The 19,197-nt window shown below is 39.5% G+C and overlaps 1 protein-coding gene across 1 annotated transcript in view; it reads right to left on the reverse strand.

The window, feature by feature from the left end:
• CLSTN2 (calsyntenin 2) overlaps positions 1 to 19,197 on the reverse strand; it is a 527,602-nt gene that overhangs the window by 412,298 nt on the left and 96,107 nt on the right. The window contains exon 2 of the mRNA XM_075417512.1: positions 19,145 to 19,194. Coding sequence (XP_075273627.1) covers position 19,145 — 1 coding nt within the window. The 5' untranslated portion in view covers positions 19,146 to 19,194. The remainder of the gene's footprint in view (positions 1 to 19,144; positions 19,195 to 19,197) is intronic.

The raw sequence follows: 19,197 nt of genomic DNA on the forward strand, positions 1-19,197 counted from the left end.
GGATTAGATGGAAGTTTGGTTCATCAGCTCTAGACCCCTAGCATGGTCCATGTAACCAGACGTATACTCTTATCATCTGTCTCCAGCATATCACAACCTATGATATAGCCAACTTCAAATGATAAGGTTCCATCTCATCGCAAGAGTTATTATAATTAGTCTCTATGTGTTTGACTTTGTAGAATTAAACTTCATTCCATTTCCATTAGTCAAGTCTACAAGGTCATATAAGATTTGTGGACGACAAAATGAGAAAGTATTGCCAGAGCTGGAAGAAGTCTGGATCATAATTCAGAAAGAAGTATTCTCTTAAATCCATCTAATCCTTCCTAAATTACGGCCCAGTCCTCCTCCAAAATTGGTAATACTTTCTGACTTTGTCAGCCACAATTTTATAATTGTACCCACCTTGTTCTTGTAACAAGGTCACTAATTGAAATATCAGACAGGATTGCTCTCCAGACCAAACCATGTGAAACAGCACTAGTAACTTCTCTTCAGCCTGGTAACTTTCCTTTCAATATAATTCACTGAAGCTTCTACTTCTGCAAGCTTTTTATCCACCTCACAGTTTTTGAATTCATCCCCATTTTCTCATTCCTTAGTAGTAATTTCCTTGGGGGACTATATCAAATACTTTGCTTAAATTTAGACAGATTAGGTTCATTGCATTACCCTTGTTTAAGAAGTCAGCTATCTTATCAAGATATTGAATTAGCCTGATAAAACTTGCACTTGGTGAAACTATATTGCATGTTATTCCATTTCCATTTACCTCTGAAACCTTGATTACTCTTTCATTCAAAACCTTGAGTCTTCTCATATCACTGAGATCAAACTCATGAGTTTATGCATTGCTCAGATAATTTTTACCTTTGTGAATGTTTCATGTTTATTATTCTCCACATTATAATATCAGTATATTTAGTGGGCCACCGCAGAAAACATTGTAACAAGGAAATAGTGATTTCAGGCAGAATCTAGGCGGAGATTTAACCACAGTCCTTGATTGTAGAGACCTGTACATTAGCATGAGTGACTGCTATATACCCCAAGCACATAGCATGACCTTCGTATGCGGTGCCTTTAACAATACCACCTGTGTGTACTGCTTGTAAGAACTTGTTCCTATGGAGATGTCTACAAGCATAATGCTCTCACTGAACCTCGGTGTACCAGAAAGTTCAGTACTATAAAGGTAAAAAGACCGATAGCTTTGTTCACTTGGAAGAATTGTCTAAAGATGTGAACAGCAAGGCTGGTGAACCTAACCAGATGGGATCCGTGCAGTGTGCCATGATCAGCATCAAGGGTCTCACCCAATGCTGCATACACCAGGTTTTCTTGCATCAGAAGCAATGTGCAACTGCAATCATCTTTTCTACAATTTTTCTTGTTTACGCAGCGAATCAGTTAACCACCTAGGAATGACCATGCCTTTCTTACCGAGATGTCAAAAGAACGAGGACCGCCTTTAGTACAAAACAATGTATTAAGCTTCCCATACTTTGAAAACAGTGGTGCTACAATAGCATAAATCTGGAGTAACCGTATGGTGAACAGAACTTCGCACTTTTATAAAAATTGTCCTATAATTTCTATTCACCCCCAAAGATTTGCCTGCAGACATTCTGGAAACCGTAGAAAGACCATGGATATATTTGTAAGACCACTCAAAATAGGCTTTGTTATGATTCATTTTTACATAATCATTCATATTGTAGGAAAGTTCTATTATCCAAATTGTTTTCTAATGAACAGGGCCCCACTTATTTTGAGCTTTTGAATACCATGAAAGTTTTTCTTCAGTAATTTTTTTTGCATTTCTTCCAGCATATTTAACCGACACCACATATACCATAACAGTTTTCTCAACAATGGAAACACAACTTTGCTGTAGGAAGTGCTCTGTGTTAAAATGACTTGAAAGGAAGAACCACCACCTCTTCCTCTGCTAAACTTAAAATGCAATCACTTTCTGTAGGCACTATAACATCCAGAGCCACATAGGAAAGTCGAACCAGTATAAAACATATAATGAGTAGTTTCTCTCCAGGAAAAATTCTACAAGCTCAGGCCAGAGGTTCTTTGTGAACTACAGACTGTTAAGAACAAGACACCAAGAATAAAATGGATTTTGTCATAGCCTGCATGAGCCTAAGAGCTCAACAGGTTATTGGTATTGATTTGGCATTCAAAAGAACATTACCCTAACTCTTTCAAGAGAACCTAACTCAGCAAGAAATACAGTAGCAGCATTTAAGTTGGGGTTGGAACAGTATAACAATGGCAGAGCTCAAGTTATTTCAATTCTTGTCACTGTCAGCTTGAAGCATTAAGCACACGGATAAGTGAAGAGGAAGAGATATTTTTGAAAGATGGGAAGACTAGAATTACTTCTTGATTTCAGCCTATTCATTATTAATTGGCCTTTGATACACTTAAAAGGTAAAATTGAACCAATGACCAATTCAAAGCCAATGCATACTGATAATGGTAGCATGCTGGCCTGAAACCATTTGAGAAAAGAATGGAAAACACAAAGTGGACCCAAGAGAATGATTTAATCCTAATGATGACATGCTTAATTCATCTTTATTCCCACCTGTACTAATGGTAATCAGATATAGCATAGACATTAGATACACCTTAATAAGGCTAATTCCCTTTCTATGTAGATTCTTTCAGTTTTTCATTCCTTATACTTTTAAAAGCATGCATCAGATTTGCCCTATCAAAACAAAAAATAACATGCTTTCTGCAAAGTTATTCAGAATGCCTTGCCTCAGTTACCTACATGATTATAATATATTCATATACAACAACTAGCATTGCGCTCAGAAGATAAGCACCTGCCCTTGACAGCAATAGAAATTTCATTTTTCTCCTTTGTCCTTAAATAGAAGTCATGAAATATTTTACAAAACAATGAAGAACACAACTCTTCTTCCCTAATGCTTGACAAGGGTAGAGAGCAACGTGTCTACACCACCAACTATAGAAGACAAAAATATTTTCATTTCCAAGTAAACTAACTTTCAATTATATCATGAAAATACAAGAGAATATTCTTTAGTAATCAAATTTACTCACTGTCAGACAGACTTCAAAATAATTAGGCAGACATCTGTTATGATGGGAAAAGGCACATATTTCCCCAATTCTTGAGTCTCAAAGCAATGCAGTGGGGTCCATGAAGGCCAAAGAAATTTCCATTGAGCAACCACAGAGTCACAGAACAGTTTGGGTTGGAAGGAACCTTACAGATCATCTAGTTCCAACCAGTATCACAGAATCACAGAATGGTAGGGGTTGGAAGGGACCTCTGTGGGTCATCTAGTCCAACCCTCCTGCCGAAGCAGGGTCACCTACAGCAGGCTACACAGGACCTTGCTTCAGTTTGTGCCTGTTGCCCCTTGTCCTGTCGCTGGACACCACTGAAAAGAGTATCAATGAACTGGAACAGTTAGCATAGGATCTGTTCACCGCAGCATAGCCACAACTGCCTAAAGTCCCTGCTATAGGCATGTGGAAGGAGGGGGGAGTATCAATTACTATTCCAGTCCCACCCAAAAAATGTTCTTCTTTGATTTTCATTCAAGTGCATTCCGGCACAAATATCTCCTTTGTCTCCTTGATGCACCTTCCAATATCATCTCAGCCTCAGTACTGTCTGGTTCTCCCCATCTACCCAAATTCAACCTCTGCCTAAAAACTGCAAGAGTGACATGGTTTGTGTTTGCTCTCTAGTATGACTCAAGTCAAAGATGGGCAGAGAGAACAATCACTGAGACACAGTCACGCTGTTGCATGTCATAAATTTGCTTTGAGTATCTGAACTTTTGAAGTACTTTGGATCCACAAACTAAGGTGGTGAAATCCTCTCCCAGTAATCTAGTGAGATTTTTTACATCCTTGCACAGATATGCAACGGAACACAAACTGCAAAGATATTCCTTTCTTTGTACCTGGTATATCCTCGTCCCTGTATTTCTACCTGAATTTACCCACAAAAGAGGGGAGGGAAGAGCTATAGACTGACACAACAGTATCTTATCATTGCCACAGTCAGATGGGTAGCAACGAAAACCTCTAAGACAGACAGACAGCTAGTCTGGGCTCTGCCCTTCCCCTCTCATTTCCCAGTCTGCACAGCGAGCCAAAGGTGTGATGAGGTACGGGATAATGTCATACGCCTGATTAAGCTTCCTCCTGCTGACTCTACAAAAAAATGATGCTCTGAGGATCACAAGTTGAATTCGTAACTGTTAGGTTTACTTGTATTGGATTGACCACAGTATTGATTTTCCTAGCCTCTCCAACATTTTCTTGGTACAGGGTTTTTACCAGTTACACCTTCACAGCAACAGGACTTGCAGGCTACTTGCTCAAGAAGCCTACAGGCCCTCCCACTCCCGAGGCTTACACTTACCAGGCATTCTTTACAGCCACATTTCTGAGATGCAAAACAGTGGAAACAGACTTTTCTTTTTTAAAGTCTAGAGCTGATCCCTCCTTCTTCTAAGAAAGGCATGCACATGCATGGAAGAAACCACAACTGTATGCATTCTTAACCTCAGTTTCCTCAATACTCTTGATAATTCTTTGGGTTTAGAACTAAAGGCCAACCATGCTTGTGCTCTAGATGTAGAAATTGGGCAATTGCAGCTGCATTACGTGACTGGAAAGGTCTCAGTCATCTAGGCAAAGAAAATACAGGAGCTACAGGGAGCTTGCCCCCTCCCTGACAGTGTTCAAGGCCAGGTTGGACAGGGCTCTGAGCAACCTGGTCTGGTGGGAGGGGTCCCTGCCCATAGCCGCATGGTGCAACGAGATGGTCTGTAAGGTCCCTTCCAACCCCAACCATTCCATGATACAGACTGACTATCACTTCTTCCATTCAAGTCCTATCTTCTAGAAATCTTTTCCTCCACTGCTCTGTATACAGATTCTTAAAAAAAAAAAAGTGTCCCCATATTTTCTCCATCTCCCTTCTCTAACCATTTTTTCTACTTTATTTGAATTTGGAGTGAAAGAACCCAAAATCCTACAGCTTCATTTCCTTTGAGACTCCCTCCACTGAAGACACAGTTTCACGCTGTGAGCCAACGGCCAAAACAGCTGTCCATTTCCACCCCCACATCCTCCCATGCACACATTTCCATCTGCAGCTTCCCAATTCCTTCCTTGCACTGGTCTCAGAAATGGGCAGTCAGGGTTCAGTAAATCACATCATTTCATTGATCTGATAGAACTCGCTTCACTTTTTTTTTCCCCTACATTATTCTTCCATAGTAGCAACTAAGTGATCAACCTCACCAAGTGATCACGCAGCCACTAGACCTGAAGGGGAACACAGCTACACCCTTTCAACAGCTGTTTTGAGCATAATGTGAAACTGCACATGGTGACCTTCACATCTTCTCATTTTCAATCCCCTGTATTAGCATCCAATGGTTTTTTTATTCTGCCTCCAAAGAAATTACATTCCTTTGTTGTCTGAAAGGAAGACAAAAAATAGATCTATCTAGTTTGCAGTTATTCCATTGTTCTCCACATACAAAAGTTTACCTGGATGCTGACAGATTTAACAAAACCTAGTCTTACACAAACATTTGTGACACACTTCTGTGCCTTTAACACACACAACACAAAAAACAGCTACACAATACAACAGCAGCTATAAAGCACAACGATACCAGTTCCTTTCAAATAAGCAATCACGTAAAGCATAAATAATTTCCTCAAGGAATTACTGTTAGATATGCTGCATCGTTTGAAGGACTTAACAGCACTTTGATTTCCACCACCACTTCCACTCATTTTTCATGTGCCTAAACAACAAGACTTCATCTATAACCACAATCTATTCAGCCTCTTGATATTATAACAAAAAGCTTCCCCTATGGCTGTATCTGAACCCAATAGAAGCTATACATCTCATAGGATCAAAGGCAAGAAACTTTAAAGCAAGGCTTTTAGAAACTTTACTTGTGGTGCAGGTTCTGGTCACTTTTTATTTTATTCCTCTGGAAGTTATAAGTCTACTAGCAATTTGTGACTGTACATTTTAAAAAGCTTTTACATGTTTTACCAGTGCATCTAGCATTTTGCATATTGGTTTGGCTAAGTTGTTCTAGTACTGACTTAGCAAACATACACAGCAGAATTTGAAATCTGAGAGCACTTCCAAATTAAAACTTAACTGATCACACTTCAGATTTGGGTGGGAGGGGAGGGGGAGAAGCTAGCATTGCTACCAGGCAGCATACTTACACCCATTAGTTGCAAGAAGGACTGCTCCAGAAGCACCTGAAACCAGCAAACCTTTCCAGTAAAATAATGAGCGGTTTTGAACAGTTATCTCCTCTCTTATGAGAAGAATTTGACTTTTATGAATACACCAGTAACAGATTCTTTAGTCCTGCCCAGCATATTTCCACTTAGAAAATTATGCCATATGTGAACCCTGTAAAGCGGTGACTTGATCAAAACAATGAAACAGGATTGTGCCAGGGGCAGGCCTACAAATCCACGTGGGGAGCACCCTTTTCTTGTAAAGCCTCTGAGGACGAAAACAGACTGCTTTTTATTAACTGCTGTCTCAGGTCTCTATGGGAAGTATTTCCTATTTCCCATCTGAAATAGGAAAATTATCCTTTCTGATCAGCTCACTAACATAAACTCATATCAAACATCAAAAATTAACATTGTGCTACCTGTTTCATACCATAAATCTATTGAAACAGACAGAAAATTGAATTTTTAACTCTGTAGTCCTCCGTATGATGTTGAGACAGGTTAACCTTGGCTCTGCTTGCTGGGTTCCCTCTTCTGATGCATAAAAGGTAGTTTCAACACTCCAATAATAAGGAGGGGTTTGGTTGACCTGAACTTCAAGCTGCATTTCTGATATTCTTTCATTCACTCACTCACATGAAATCAATTCCCTCATTCTGAAACTGTTGTATCAAAAACTAGATAAATTTAAGCAATTAGTCATTAAATAAAGTCTCCGCTTCTGTAATTATTACACAAAAGACAGTGGTTGCAGAAGACTTTCTTCTAGACATTATTGTCATGGATGTAGTCCCGCATCCTGCTCTGGAGCCCTCAGCACAGGACAGAGCTGGAGCTGTGTGAGCGGGGCCAGAGGAGGCCTCAGCAATGATGCGAGGGCTGGAACCCCTCTGCTGGGAGGAAAGGCTGGGAGAGCTGGGGCTGCTCAGCCTGGGGAAGAGAAGGCTGCGGGGAGACCTGACTGCAGCCTTTTCTCAGTACTTACAGGGGGCTTATAAGAAAGATGGCGACAGGCTTTGTAGCAGGGCCTGTTGTGACAGGACAAGGGGTAATTGTTTTAAAGTAAAAGAGGGGAGATTTAGACTGGATATAGCGAAGAAATTCTTTACAATGAGGGTGGTGTGGCCCTGGCACCGGCTCCCCAGAGACGTATTCGATGCCCCATCCCTGGAAACATTCAAGGCCAGGTTGGACGGGGCTCTGAGCAACCTGGTCCAGTTGAAGATGCCCCTGCTCACTGCAGGGGGTTGGGCTAGATGACCTCTAAAGGTCCCTGCCAACCCAAACCAGTCTATGATTCTATGTCTAGCTGCACTTCATTTGTGCTTTTTTTTTTTGTAGATTTCTTCAGATGGGAAACAAGTGGGGATTTTCTTGAGGTGAGGGGAAAGGCCAGTGTGGTGAGAAGGAGATGAAATCCTGTACATTCTGGGGAGAATTCCAAGCCAGGCCAGCATGAGAAGTTGAAATATATACTGAGGGACAGTGGAAGAGTCTCCTTGCAATCCTTCTAGCCACCAAGATTCAGGGCCAGACCCATCCTGCAGTATCCCACACTCAGGGAACAGGGACAACAACGGTAATCAGAACAGTGATTCAACATCTCTCTTATCCTTATTAAATGCAGCTATATGAAATTCAGTGATCTGTCCTGCCAGCTTTCCATATTACCTTCCTCCACTTTCATATTAAAAAAAAGACTAGCGTGCAAATCGATTAATTTTCGAGTGTTATCCAGCTAAGATAGGTATTGAGAAATCACTGCTTTCCAGTTGACACAAAGTGCCTATTTATAGGCTACCACTATTTAGCTCCTACTGCTGAATTACACCATGCGATTTGTAGGATGGCATCCATCACACCCATCTGGTCTTCAACTTTTTTCTGTCAGAGGAACCCAGAGTTATAGAAATCCTTGACAATTATCTAAAGGAGCATGAGGCATGAGTTACTTAGTGACATAATAATAAAGGCATCTATTTCTGGGTTTGTTATAGCTCCAGAGAGTACATCATAGCTAAGGACCTTGACTTCCATTTCTAACTTGAGTACATTCTCCGTGTCAAACTTCACTTGCGGTGTCTCAGAGTATAAGAATTGTTCTGGCCCAGTTCTCAAAGAAAGGAAATTTCCATTGTGTTCTGTAGGTGTTTGGGTTGTGGTAAGACTAGCAACAGGCTAGACTAGAACGCTGAGCTCTGACAGCTGCTCATATAACCAGCCTAGGGCTGGGTAGGATGGCAGAGTACATGAGAGCTTAAAATCGCACAGCCTAAAGAGGCTGAAGTCATCTGTAGGGGTCCTAGTCCCTGCCAGATCTGAGGGACTGTGTTGAAGCTGACTATGAAATTCTCATCCCTTAAGGCGGGGAAAGACCAGCATGCATAATCATTTAAAGGAAAGAGAGAGCAATGTAGGATTTCATAAAGTGAGAGAAACAAGGGATGCCAAGATAATTCCTAATATAACCTAAAAGCAGATCTGAATCAAGACACCAATCATCTCTCAGAGCAAAATAAATGTTCTTCCATTCCACCTGCCAGAGCGTGTACAGCTCATTTCTGCTTGTAGCATACCACTCTTCCTCTGGTGTTTAGCTAACCAAGCTAACCAGAAGACATGAGGAAACATCCTATTCCTAAGGACCTGTTTCACTCAAAGTATTTTGACACAACATAGTGAAAAATAAAAATAAAATGCCTGATCTCACATGAAGTGGAACTCTGCTCTCTATCACCAGCTGCTCAGAGAGAATAATTCTTCCTGGCATAGCACAGGTGGCACTTACAAAGTGCAAATTTAAGCCGGGGCTTCTACACAGCAAGGGCGGAAGTCACAGCAGTTGTGACAGTGATCTGTGCCCCTGCTCTGCGCACAAGAGAGTGAGGAGACGGGAATGAAGGGCAGGCGAGAACGGCCACAGAGCGACTGTTGGCAGCAGGGCACGCTGCAGCGGCTATGGACGCTGTAAACAGCAGCTGGGCTCTCATTTGGATGCAACTTTCACTTCTGAACACCTAACCTGTTTGAATGAAATTCATTCAACCTTTTAAAAATGTAAATGCCATGGTTTTTGTTTAGCAGTATTTGAGTATCTGTAAGAGATGCATACATTAAACTATACAGCTTATTGTTAATATTTATTATTCCCCTAAAAAAGCAGCAGGTGTACAGATAGCTTTGTACAGTCAATATTAATGAAACCCAATCACTACCCAAACAAATCACAGCTGCTGACTTCAGTTGTACCAGGACTACTTCATATAGGCAAGATTACGCCAGACGCATTCTGACATCAGACATGAAAGATCAGATCTGCTGACATGTTCCAGTTGTCTGAGCCACTGTGGCAATGCAGATCAGCTATAAACCCCAACGAGCTCAGTGGGCAGCAAGGACTCTGGCTCCTCAGCGTCCAGCAGCAAAGCTGCAACAATACACTGGTGCCACTGCGACAACACGCCCCTCCTTAACCGTGCCATGGAACTGCAAACCACATGCAGCAAATGGGACTTTTGCCACATTTTTTGTGTTTCATTTTTTGAAGTATAGCTGGAACATATCTTGTATTTTCCAGTGTGGGCTATTCACTTTTGTAGGCCATCTCATTATGCATTTGTGAGACTGCCTTGTTTGCTGCTTCTTTATCTCTTCTGTGTCAGAAGGCATTTCGTCTCAGAGCACTCTCTCAGTGAGACAGGGGTAGGCACACCAATGTGTGAGGGAAGTAAAGAAAAATACATATTTTAAAAATATGAGCATGGAAAACACCTTAAGAAAGGTCCCAAAAGCCAAGCTGAATCTTAAACTCTTATGTGCAGAAGACAAAATATTTTACAGATGTGAAGTCCTTCCTCCCCATGTGCAATGAGCAGTAATGTTAGTTCCCATGCATCGGAATAAACCAAAGAGTATTACTTTCCACTTTAGAAAAGGAATTGGTTCTAATAATACTTACAAAATTTAGAATGGAGAAATGTAAATAAACATGGTCATTTTCTTAGCATTAAAGTAGGTAACTTTTACATCTAGCTTTGCAGGAATCTAATATCTTTAAATACTCCTAGTATTTTAATTTCATATTTATTATTAAAAAGCACAGGTCAGCATATGAGAGCCTTCCCTATATTTTGGGTCATTTCTCAGCTAGGGTAATCTGAATGTTTTCAGTGAGAAATAACTTGAACAAAACTTTATGTTGTGAAGAAATTCAGACTTAAAAATCCTGCAATAGATTTTAAGCATAACTACTGCACCTCTTCATCTCTTATAACAGTTGTTTTACAAAGGCCCTTAGCTGTGTTTATCACTGCTGTTACAGCAGATTGCTGAGGGATGGCCTTTGAAATAGCTTGCACAAGCTTCAAGACTACAGCACAAGATCTTCAGCTGAATCTAAGATCAGACAGAACGCCCGTACAGCACTGGGAACTCTGCTGTGCGCATTTTCCTTAATTCAGCAGCTGATCCCAGCTTGTCAAGCTAGTCGTTTTCATGCAGTTTTCGTAACAGCCAAATATTCAGCAAGCTGCAACAGTAAACCACAAATGGCACAAAGGGCATATTTCCAATCAAAAATGACCGGACGCACAGGAAAGAGATGGAAACAATTTCCTTACGTGATACAGCTTGTTAAACTGCTTTGGATACCTGTATTTGTAAATGTTAGTGAGACTCAGGAAGAATAAAGCAGAAAAATTAGCATATGCCAGCTTTCCAGATTCAGAGAGGAAAATCATATTATCAGCTCAAAAGGGTAGAAACAATTATCTCTACAATGCTTATGGCAGGACTGTGCCACTTATGACAACTCTTTGGTACAGGAACAGGACTTGTCAGTGCCAGCTGCATGTGAAGCTGTTAGCAGAATGGTCATGCACATTTATCAGACGCAAAACATTATTTGCCTGATGACATTTATGATATGGGGAGAAGTACATTTGTAACTGTTGTGCAAGAAAATTGCTGGTGACACCAGATTTTGGGAGAAATGGTGAAAGACCACACATCAAGTGAAAAACACAGTATCTACAAGTTTTGTGGTGTCTTCGGAGCTTTCTCTGTTGTCAGGACAGATTAAACTTGTCCTCTCACTTTACCACCTTTTTCCATGCTCTTACCATTCTATAAACCAGCTCCAGCACCGACCGTGAACCACACTAGTATCTGTGTGAAACGCAAATCTATAACAAAAAAACAGGATCATTATGCTTGTCCTGCTCACTTGGGCAACAGCAGTTTTATTGAACTTTCAATATCACACATTTCCACATGCAAACACCAGAACTGGGTCAGGGAACAGCACATAAATGATCCATAAGGGACTTCATTTTGGAGTACCAGAGCACATCCACAATGGGGCAAAGCCCCACAGAAGCTAACACAGCAACCCACAACAGGAAGGTTAGCCACATGCCTTTCTATTTTGTGTTAAACTGGAGGCTAAACATCACATACAACAATCACCTTCTTACAAAGTAAATGTATTTTTTCAGATCTGTGTTTCTCATTAATTCAGTCTTCTCTTTGAAGCACCTTATTATTGTTCTGTTCTCCAGTGCATGAAATCTAGATTTTCCCCACTTCATATTTTATTTGGTTATGGGCTTTTTCTAACAATTGTATGGATTTCTTAATAGTGGTGCCAATGTTTCATTTAAAATATTACCCAAGAGAATTCTATTCAGTACACACAGTACCTTCCACGCTAATCCAGTAAGTGTGTCAGAGGAGCAAATGAACACTCACCAGACCTTCTGTATATATTGCACTACTGGCACAATTTCAGTGCTAACCAGGATTTTACTGATGTATAATTTCAACAAATTTAGACATATATTCCACTACAGACTCTACAAAGAGGCACTCATCATATTTTATTTTTTTGGTGGGTTTTCTTTCATTCTCACTTGAAGATGCATAAACCAAATTAAGCTTTCTAGACAGCTCATTCTGGTAGGCAGTATATAAAGTTGCAGAGGGGTACATGTGTAAAAAGTAGCTACTAGTAAACTTCATCCTACAAACATTTGGTACAATTTCCTACTAATTTTGGTATCAGTTACTTAAACTTCATAGCTTATCTGCTTTTTTGCTATTAAGTGTGGCACACTGCACAGCTTAGGTATGAATCTTGAATGACATAGGCCAAGATTTCGTTGCCTGTTATTACTGCTACAAGGAATGACAGGTTATTCCTTATTGTATGACACACTTCACTTCTGTATCTGCTAGTCAAAAAGTTTTTTAACCCTTCCTTTGGTAAGATGGGGACAGCCATGTTTTAAAATCATTGCATTATATTTTCTTAGATTCCTTCTTGCTTCTAAGCCCATGTTGACATAGTCTTTTTTACAGATAGAATTAAAAAAAAAAAATCATTCTTCACAACTACTGTAAGGAATTCTAGTTATGTTATTCAAAAATACTGATATTGTTTACTAAATAAATATTCCAGAGGAAAGTGTGAACAAAGTGTTTCTTACTGACACTGGTGGCATCAGAATGTCATCTTCACACAGAGAAGTCTGTTACTCAGCCACTGCAGAAGTTCTGCAGGGCGAGGATGGTCCATTGCCCAGAGCGCTGGCCTGAGACTCCTTTGGATTTCTATTATTTCACAAATTTCCTATTTTACCTTGGCCAAATTACACAAACCCAGGCCTTCAAAAGTTACCCAGATGTTATAGATCGCTTCGGGCTGATCTACCCAAACAGTTTTAAGAATCTGTATCCATTTTTTCCTCTCTAAAATGCAGACAGTATATCCTTACCTAATACGGATGTTAAGCTAATGAATGTTTTAAAGATCATCAGTTCCTCTGTATCAAGTGCAAATGATTGATAGGAGGAAAAGTTAGCTAGGTTTTTTGAAGTATCTCTTTTGAAGATTTCTTATTCTAACTTACGGGCAAATCCATTTCTCGAACAAAGCAGTACCACTGTCATCAACCTCACTGAATTGCAAGTTTTGGCAAAAACCCCCACCTTTCCTACTACTGCTTTGATTCAAATTATTCATGTTTAAAGAAAGCCAAACTAGTAGGAAATGCGAATTCAGTTCTATAAAGCAATTTCAGAGATAACGAACACCTGCATCCTCACTGCAGAAAGCTTTACAAGAGGAGCCCTTTATTGCCTAGCTCACAATTCAGCATTAGTACTTACGGGCTCAGGAAACTCTGAAGGAGAATAAATCAAATGCTAATTATGTTGCCTTTAACCTAACTCTCCTATAATATACCTGTTTCTAGGAATATCATATCCATAGACGGTTGAACCATTCTTGGCATAAGATGCTTTATTTTAGATGTGAAAAGATTTAAATCAGGTATCGCATTCCCTAGCTATTCATTCTTTATTTTTTCCTGGGTATTTTGTTGGAGTCTAGGACTTCTCATACGGAAAGTCCATTATCTTTGTAAGTACATCAGGCATACTTCTGCCCTCACTTTGCCATTTCTTGCAAATTGCAAGGAAATGGAGTCATTTCCCACCTCTCTAATACTGTTTTACTCTCTGATTTTCTTTCCTTTCTGCAAGAGGCCAGCCCTGTCCGTGGTTGTTTGATTGTCTGTTGTATACCTAAGCAAAAGTCAGAGGTTAGCAACACAAATATTTTAACCTTTTTGCATGTGTAAGTAACATTTCCTTCAAAGAGACACAGGTCCTCTCACGCATAATTGCAATTTTATTTTTAAGTAATTCTTTATTCAATACCATGCTTTACCTTGAAGGTTCATAACTTTTATCTTACACAGAAATCAGTCTTTGTTTGCACTGTGGTTTACAGTATTAGATTCCCAACGACTAATAGTCCTGCAGCTGGCACTGGAGTTGTTCACTCCGACAACTCCAAGGGCTCTGTGCTGGCCTCTTACTCTGCTACCGACCACGACCGGCAGGAATGCAGACAAACCAAAAACAGGCAGGAGTGAAATGCCAAATCTCAGCAGTACATGAGGGGTGCAGACCTACCACAGCTTTAACAAAAATCAAAGTCTATTTGTTATACTCATGGGTCTCAAACAATCGTTTGCAGAAAAGGCTGGATAGGACAGGAGAAAGATGAAGAGCTCTTCTAGTACATTCTTCTCTTTCTCTTTAGCATTAGCAGCACAAAGAAATGACACCACAGCAACATTACATCACTCTACACTATGCAATTATGCAATCTTTGACAATGCAGGCTCCAGGATCCAGAGTGGCAGGCGTGGCCTTCACGGAAGAAGGTTAGTCATGTAGAAGCAACAACAGGATTGGAGCTCTGCTACCGTAAAGATACTGTAGCCTGGCAAAGCTCAGGGGATGCTGGGACAAATGGAATTGCTGGTTGAAACAAGTTTGTTTATTTGTATTACAGATGTCTAAGGGGGAGAAAGAAGCAAGCTTCCTAGCCTGCTCTGTACATTATAAATATTTTCAGCAGAATTGTCTCTTTTTCTCTTCTGTCCTTTTCTAATCTAAGCAGCACCTAGGAAATATCTTTTAAAAATGGGTTGAATTTCCTTCTCCTGCTGCTAAAACAGCTACTAGTTTACACAGTCCTTAGCTTATAGTTTTGACAAACTAAGTATGCAAATCCTGATTTTTGTGTCTGTCTTGCTACATTAAAAATGCACGTGTCATTATGATTGCATGTTTGGAAGAGTTTTCTTATTCTGAAGATTTCATAGATTAGCATAAGCAGTCATTAGAGCAAACAGCAAAATTGCTCAGCAGAGCAGGAGGAAAGTAAATCTGAGAAGAACAATACAGGTAATGTGGACGGGCAAAAACCTGAAGCTAAGATAAAAGACTTGGGCAAGTCACAGGCAAAACGAGAGTTGAGCTAAGGAGGAAGAACAGCAGTCCCCAACTACTGGAGCCACTATGTTAGAATATTGCACTGTTTAAATGGGGGATACCGAGATATCTTTTCAGACTCTCTTGGTCTCCTGGAAACAGATTCGTTCAGGCACAGAGCTCAAATAACCACCTTCCCCAAGACCCAAATCAGTAACAAAAAACCACGCAGATTTCACGCTAAGGTTGAAAGTAGTAACTGGTCAGATATTTGTCTCCCCTCTAAAAAGATGTACCAAAGCTAGGGCCAACACGAGGACACATTGTTCCCAAACACCTGAGCTACGTCAGGACTTCACGAATTTGTGAGTGGAACTGCACCTTTTCTTTCATGAAAGAAAGATAGAAAATCCACGAGAAAGCTTTTGGAACAATATCCTGCTCCTGAAAGGCTTTTAATATACGAGACAATCATTGCCTCCAGTACAGCTATGCAGATGCGGACTTAGTCTGAGGTTTACACCTGCAGCTACAAAAATATGAGCAAAAAAATCTCATTGACATAAAGGAGCCCCTCCTTCATACCAAGATAGTTTGGTATTCCAGACAGTTCTCACCACACTCTGATCCCATCACTAATCTTAAAGGCCCCACAGCTAACAAAAGCTCCTCATCTTTGGGAAGCACAAAAGAATACTGGAAGGTCAATAGAAGTAACAGCATGAAGCATAACAGCAGACAATTACATCTGCTGTGGTATCAACCAGGTACTCAAACAGCATCGGAAGTTGCTTGATCAATGACTGGAGGAGAAGGATAAATGAGCTCACCAGTGAAAGCCCAGCTGACTGACAGCTACAGCAAATGCCTTGACTGCAGGTGCTCGAAGTGCATTGCTTCCCACTCGGAGGCCTCGGTTACAGAATCCCCAAGGGAACGAACGGTTAGCGACAAAGAAATTTCTTCTCAGAGCTTTGCTAGAACATTGATGCTTTGGGGTTAGGGTTTAATGGTGCATTATATGTTGAGGATTTGGACCGGTAATTTTAACTACACTCGTTTCTTAAGTTTTTTTAAAGTCTTTTGTTAAAATCTACTCCATTTGAGTTAACTTCAAGAAGTTATCACAAGATCTCATGCTATTTCAGATAGCTGTTTTAAACAGCTAAGCATGACTGTTCAATACTTCACATCATGAAGAGAAACATGATACGCCAACTTTTACACAATCATGGCATGTCCTCTTTGTGTGTTTTACTGCAGCAAAAGCTCCCACCTGGATTATCCGCTTGGAGGTGCATTTAAACATCTTACACAGAAATGCAGAAATGTTATCCCACCTCTTCTGCAAGCTTTCCTTCTGTGCTTACATATCAAGTAACTCAGCTAAGATAACTTTTTGCATGTAACCACATAAATCATTCTGGTCTTAACCATCTTTCATGAAACAACAATCACGTAGTGAGGGTCAGCATGTTTACAAGAATACCCCAACGAATTACAGAACAAAGAACTAATTTTTGCATTCAAATTCTAGCAGAAATTTCTAGAAGAAAATGTATCTCAAAGCAATGTATGGACAGTCTCCACTTCTGAACTTATGCCTCTGAATTCCTCTACTTTCATACAGATAAATTAACTTGCCCTTGCAAACCCATTAGCCAAGAAACTCTTGCAATATCGTACAGACAGTTACATAATTTCTGCTTTTTCTTTTTGTTGGATATACTGATGTATAGCTATAAAGCCCTCCATCACACATATTTCCATATTTTGTACACACAAAATGCCAATAATAACTGATATCGTCTCACATACTGTCCTGGTCTTTTCGGAAAAGAAACTAACAGCAACCTGCTAAATCTTGCTAAGGAGATATTTTGCAATTTTTATTGGAGCATGCAGATCACTATAATTACTGATGCTGCAAACAGTGTTAGTAAGAAGTATTTTTGAAAGTCACAGATCAGGGAATATAATTTTTTATACACCATGAAAGTATATATAGTAATAGCTCAATTAATAATACACATAATTACATTTAATGCAACTGAGAATAAAGTTCTACTAAAACCCACTTAAAGCGATAGTCAGCCTAACAGACCTCTTTGCCGATTTAAACAGTACCTTTAAAGATCCTGCAAAAAATCTGCAGCTTGCCTAATGTTAATCAAAAATACGCACTACACCAATGATGCAATGCATTAATCATGGTATATAATTGCGGTAAAATAACAAACAGCCACAGCCTGAATAATGTTTATAGTTTGTTGACAATACTTTTTCAGTCATTTGTCAAACACTTTCTTTCCCCCCTGAATAAAATCTTTAGGTTTAGGTGAATGAACAATATTTAAAACCTCATGCAGGTGACATTAATGAGATTTTTCCTCATCATTCAGCAACAACTTACTAGCATTTTTCTACATTTTATTCAACCAAATTGCAATGAGAACAGTTGCTAGGACATTTACATTGTAACATTTACCTTCATGTGTGGTTCTCAAAAACATTATTTCTCCACAAAATGGAACATTGAAATTGGATAGATTATTTCTTGAAGGCAATGAAAATAATGTTGTTTACTGCTATTTTTCTATCTTTATACATATAATAAGACACTAAAATTAGCTCCTTGGAAGGGTAAATTAAGTTAAAGTAAGCCTATTCATTGTACAGCAGAAGCAATAACTCATTTTAATCCCATGTTAATATAATTTTGCCTGGATTTTTTAGAAATAGACTGATTCTGTTCCATTCTGGTGCAAATTATGCATCCTATGCACATTCTGAGCATGCCTTGAAAACCACAGATTCTATTACGTGTTTAATAATTGACTATTCAATAGAGCATTGATGCATTTTTGTCTGGAACTAATTCACCTTTGTCTGTGTATCAGCATGAATGTACGGTGAATTACAGATAATGGTCTTGAAATGTAAAGGCCATACGCTTTATTCATCTCAGGTTTTTCAAACTACATATTCATGACAGGCACTGCTTGGAAATTAATATCCTAACTTGTATATGCTAGTATATATACAAAATGATTTATTAGAGCAGTGGTTCAATGAACAGCACCTTGAACCTTTATCTGGAGAACAGCATCTGTTGTAACAGACCTAAACTCAAAAATGGAATTCTCATTGCTGTATTTGCAGAGATACTTGTGACATGGCATATTAACAAATAAAAGCACTGATTAGGGTTTTTAAAACATCCAGTTATCAAAAAGCCAGAGAGAAAAATCGCTATGACTCATACACATGAACATCTCTTTTGCAGAAAAGCAAGCATAAGCAAGTCCCCACTGTTCCATGCAGACCCGGTACCCCACCATTGCCAAGTCAGGAAAAAAAAAGAAAAAAAAACAGGTTTGTAGCAAACTGCTTGCTCACAAATACTGGATGTGCTGTTGCACCAAAAAATAAGCATCTCCATCACCTCTGTTATCTCCATATAATCCTAACAGAGATCAATCAGCCTTAGCAGTTTTGAGCACTAGCTCACTGATGTAGGTCACAAAACCCCACTCAATTCAGTCATACTAGCTGAGAATGAAACACAGACTGAAGAAAAGCGTCTCTAAAATCTTCAACAAATTACATTTAATCTCCTAGAAGGAGAGCAGTAATGTTTCTCCATTGGGAAAAATCACCATTTTGCCACAGAGTAACCAAATTACTCTTTCGTCCTTAGAAGCTGTATCTCTAAAGGTGAAGTTAGTCTATAGTATGTCAGCCAAGCCACACCTATGAAAGCAATAAATTCACATAAAAACTATTCATGTCACTTTGCCAGAACAGCACTACTGACCCAACTGTGCCTTTGAATTTCCTCCAACTATAACCAATGCCTAACACTTCAGCAGTAAAACAGTAATGCCTGAAAGTAAGACATCAGTTGCTTTTATCCTGATCTGTAAAATCATAAATATTAAATTTATTAGCCATTTATCCAGTTCTTAAAAGACACTTCCCTTCCCCCCTACACCATTGTAGATTAGAGATATCCTATGCAGGATTATAGACTATAGGAAGTCTTACTGATTTCACTTACTTGTTCCAAATTTGCTTGTCTTGAGCTCCACCTTGGGTTGCTTCTGGTCACTG

Source organism: Opisthocomus hoazin, chromosome 4 (genome assembly GCF_030867145.1).
Source record: "Opisthocomus hoazin isolate bOpiHoa1 chromosome 4, bOpiHoa1.hap1, whole genome shotgun sequence".
NCBI lineage: Eukaryota > Metazoa > Chordata > Aves > Opisthocomiformes > Opisthocomidae > Opisthocomus > Opisthocomus hoazin.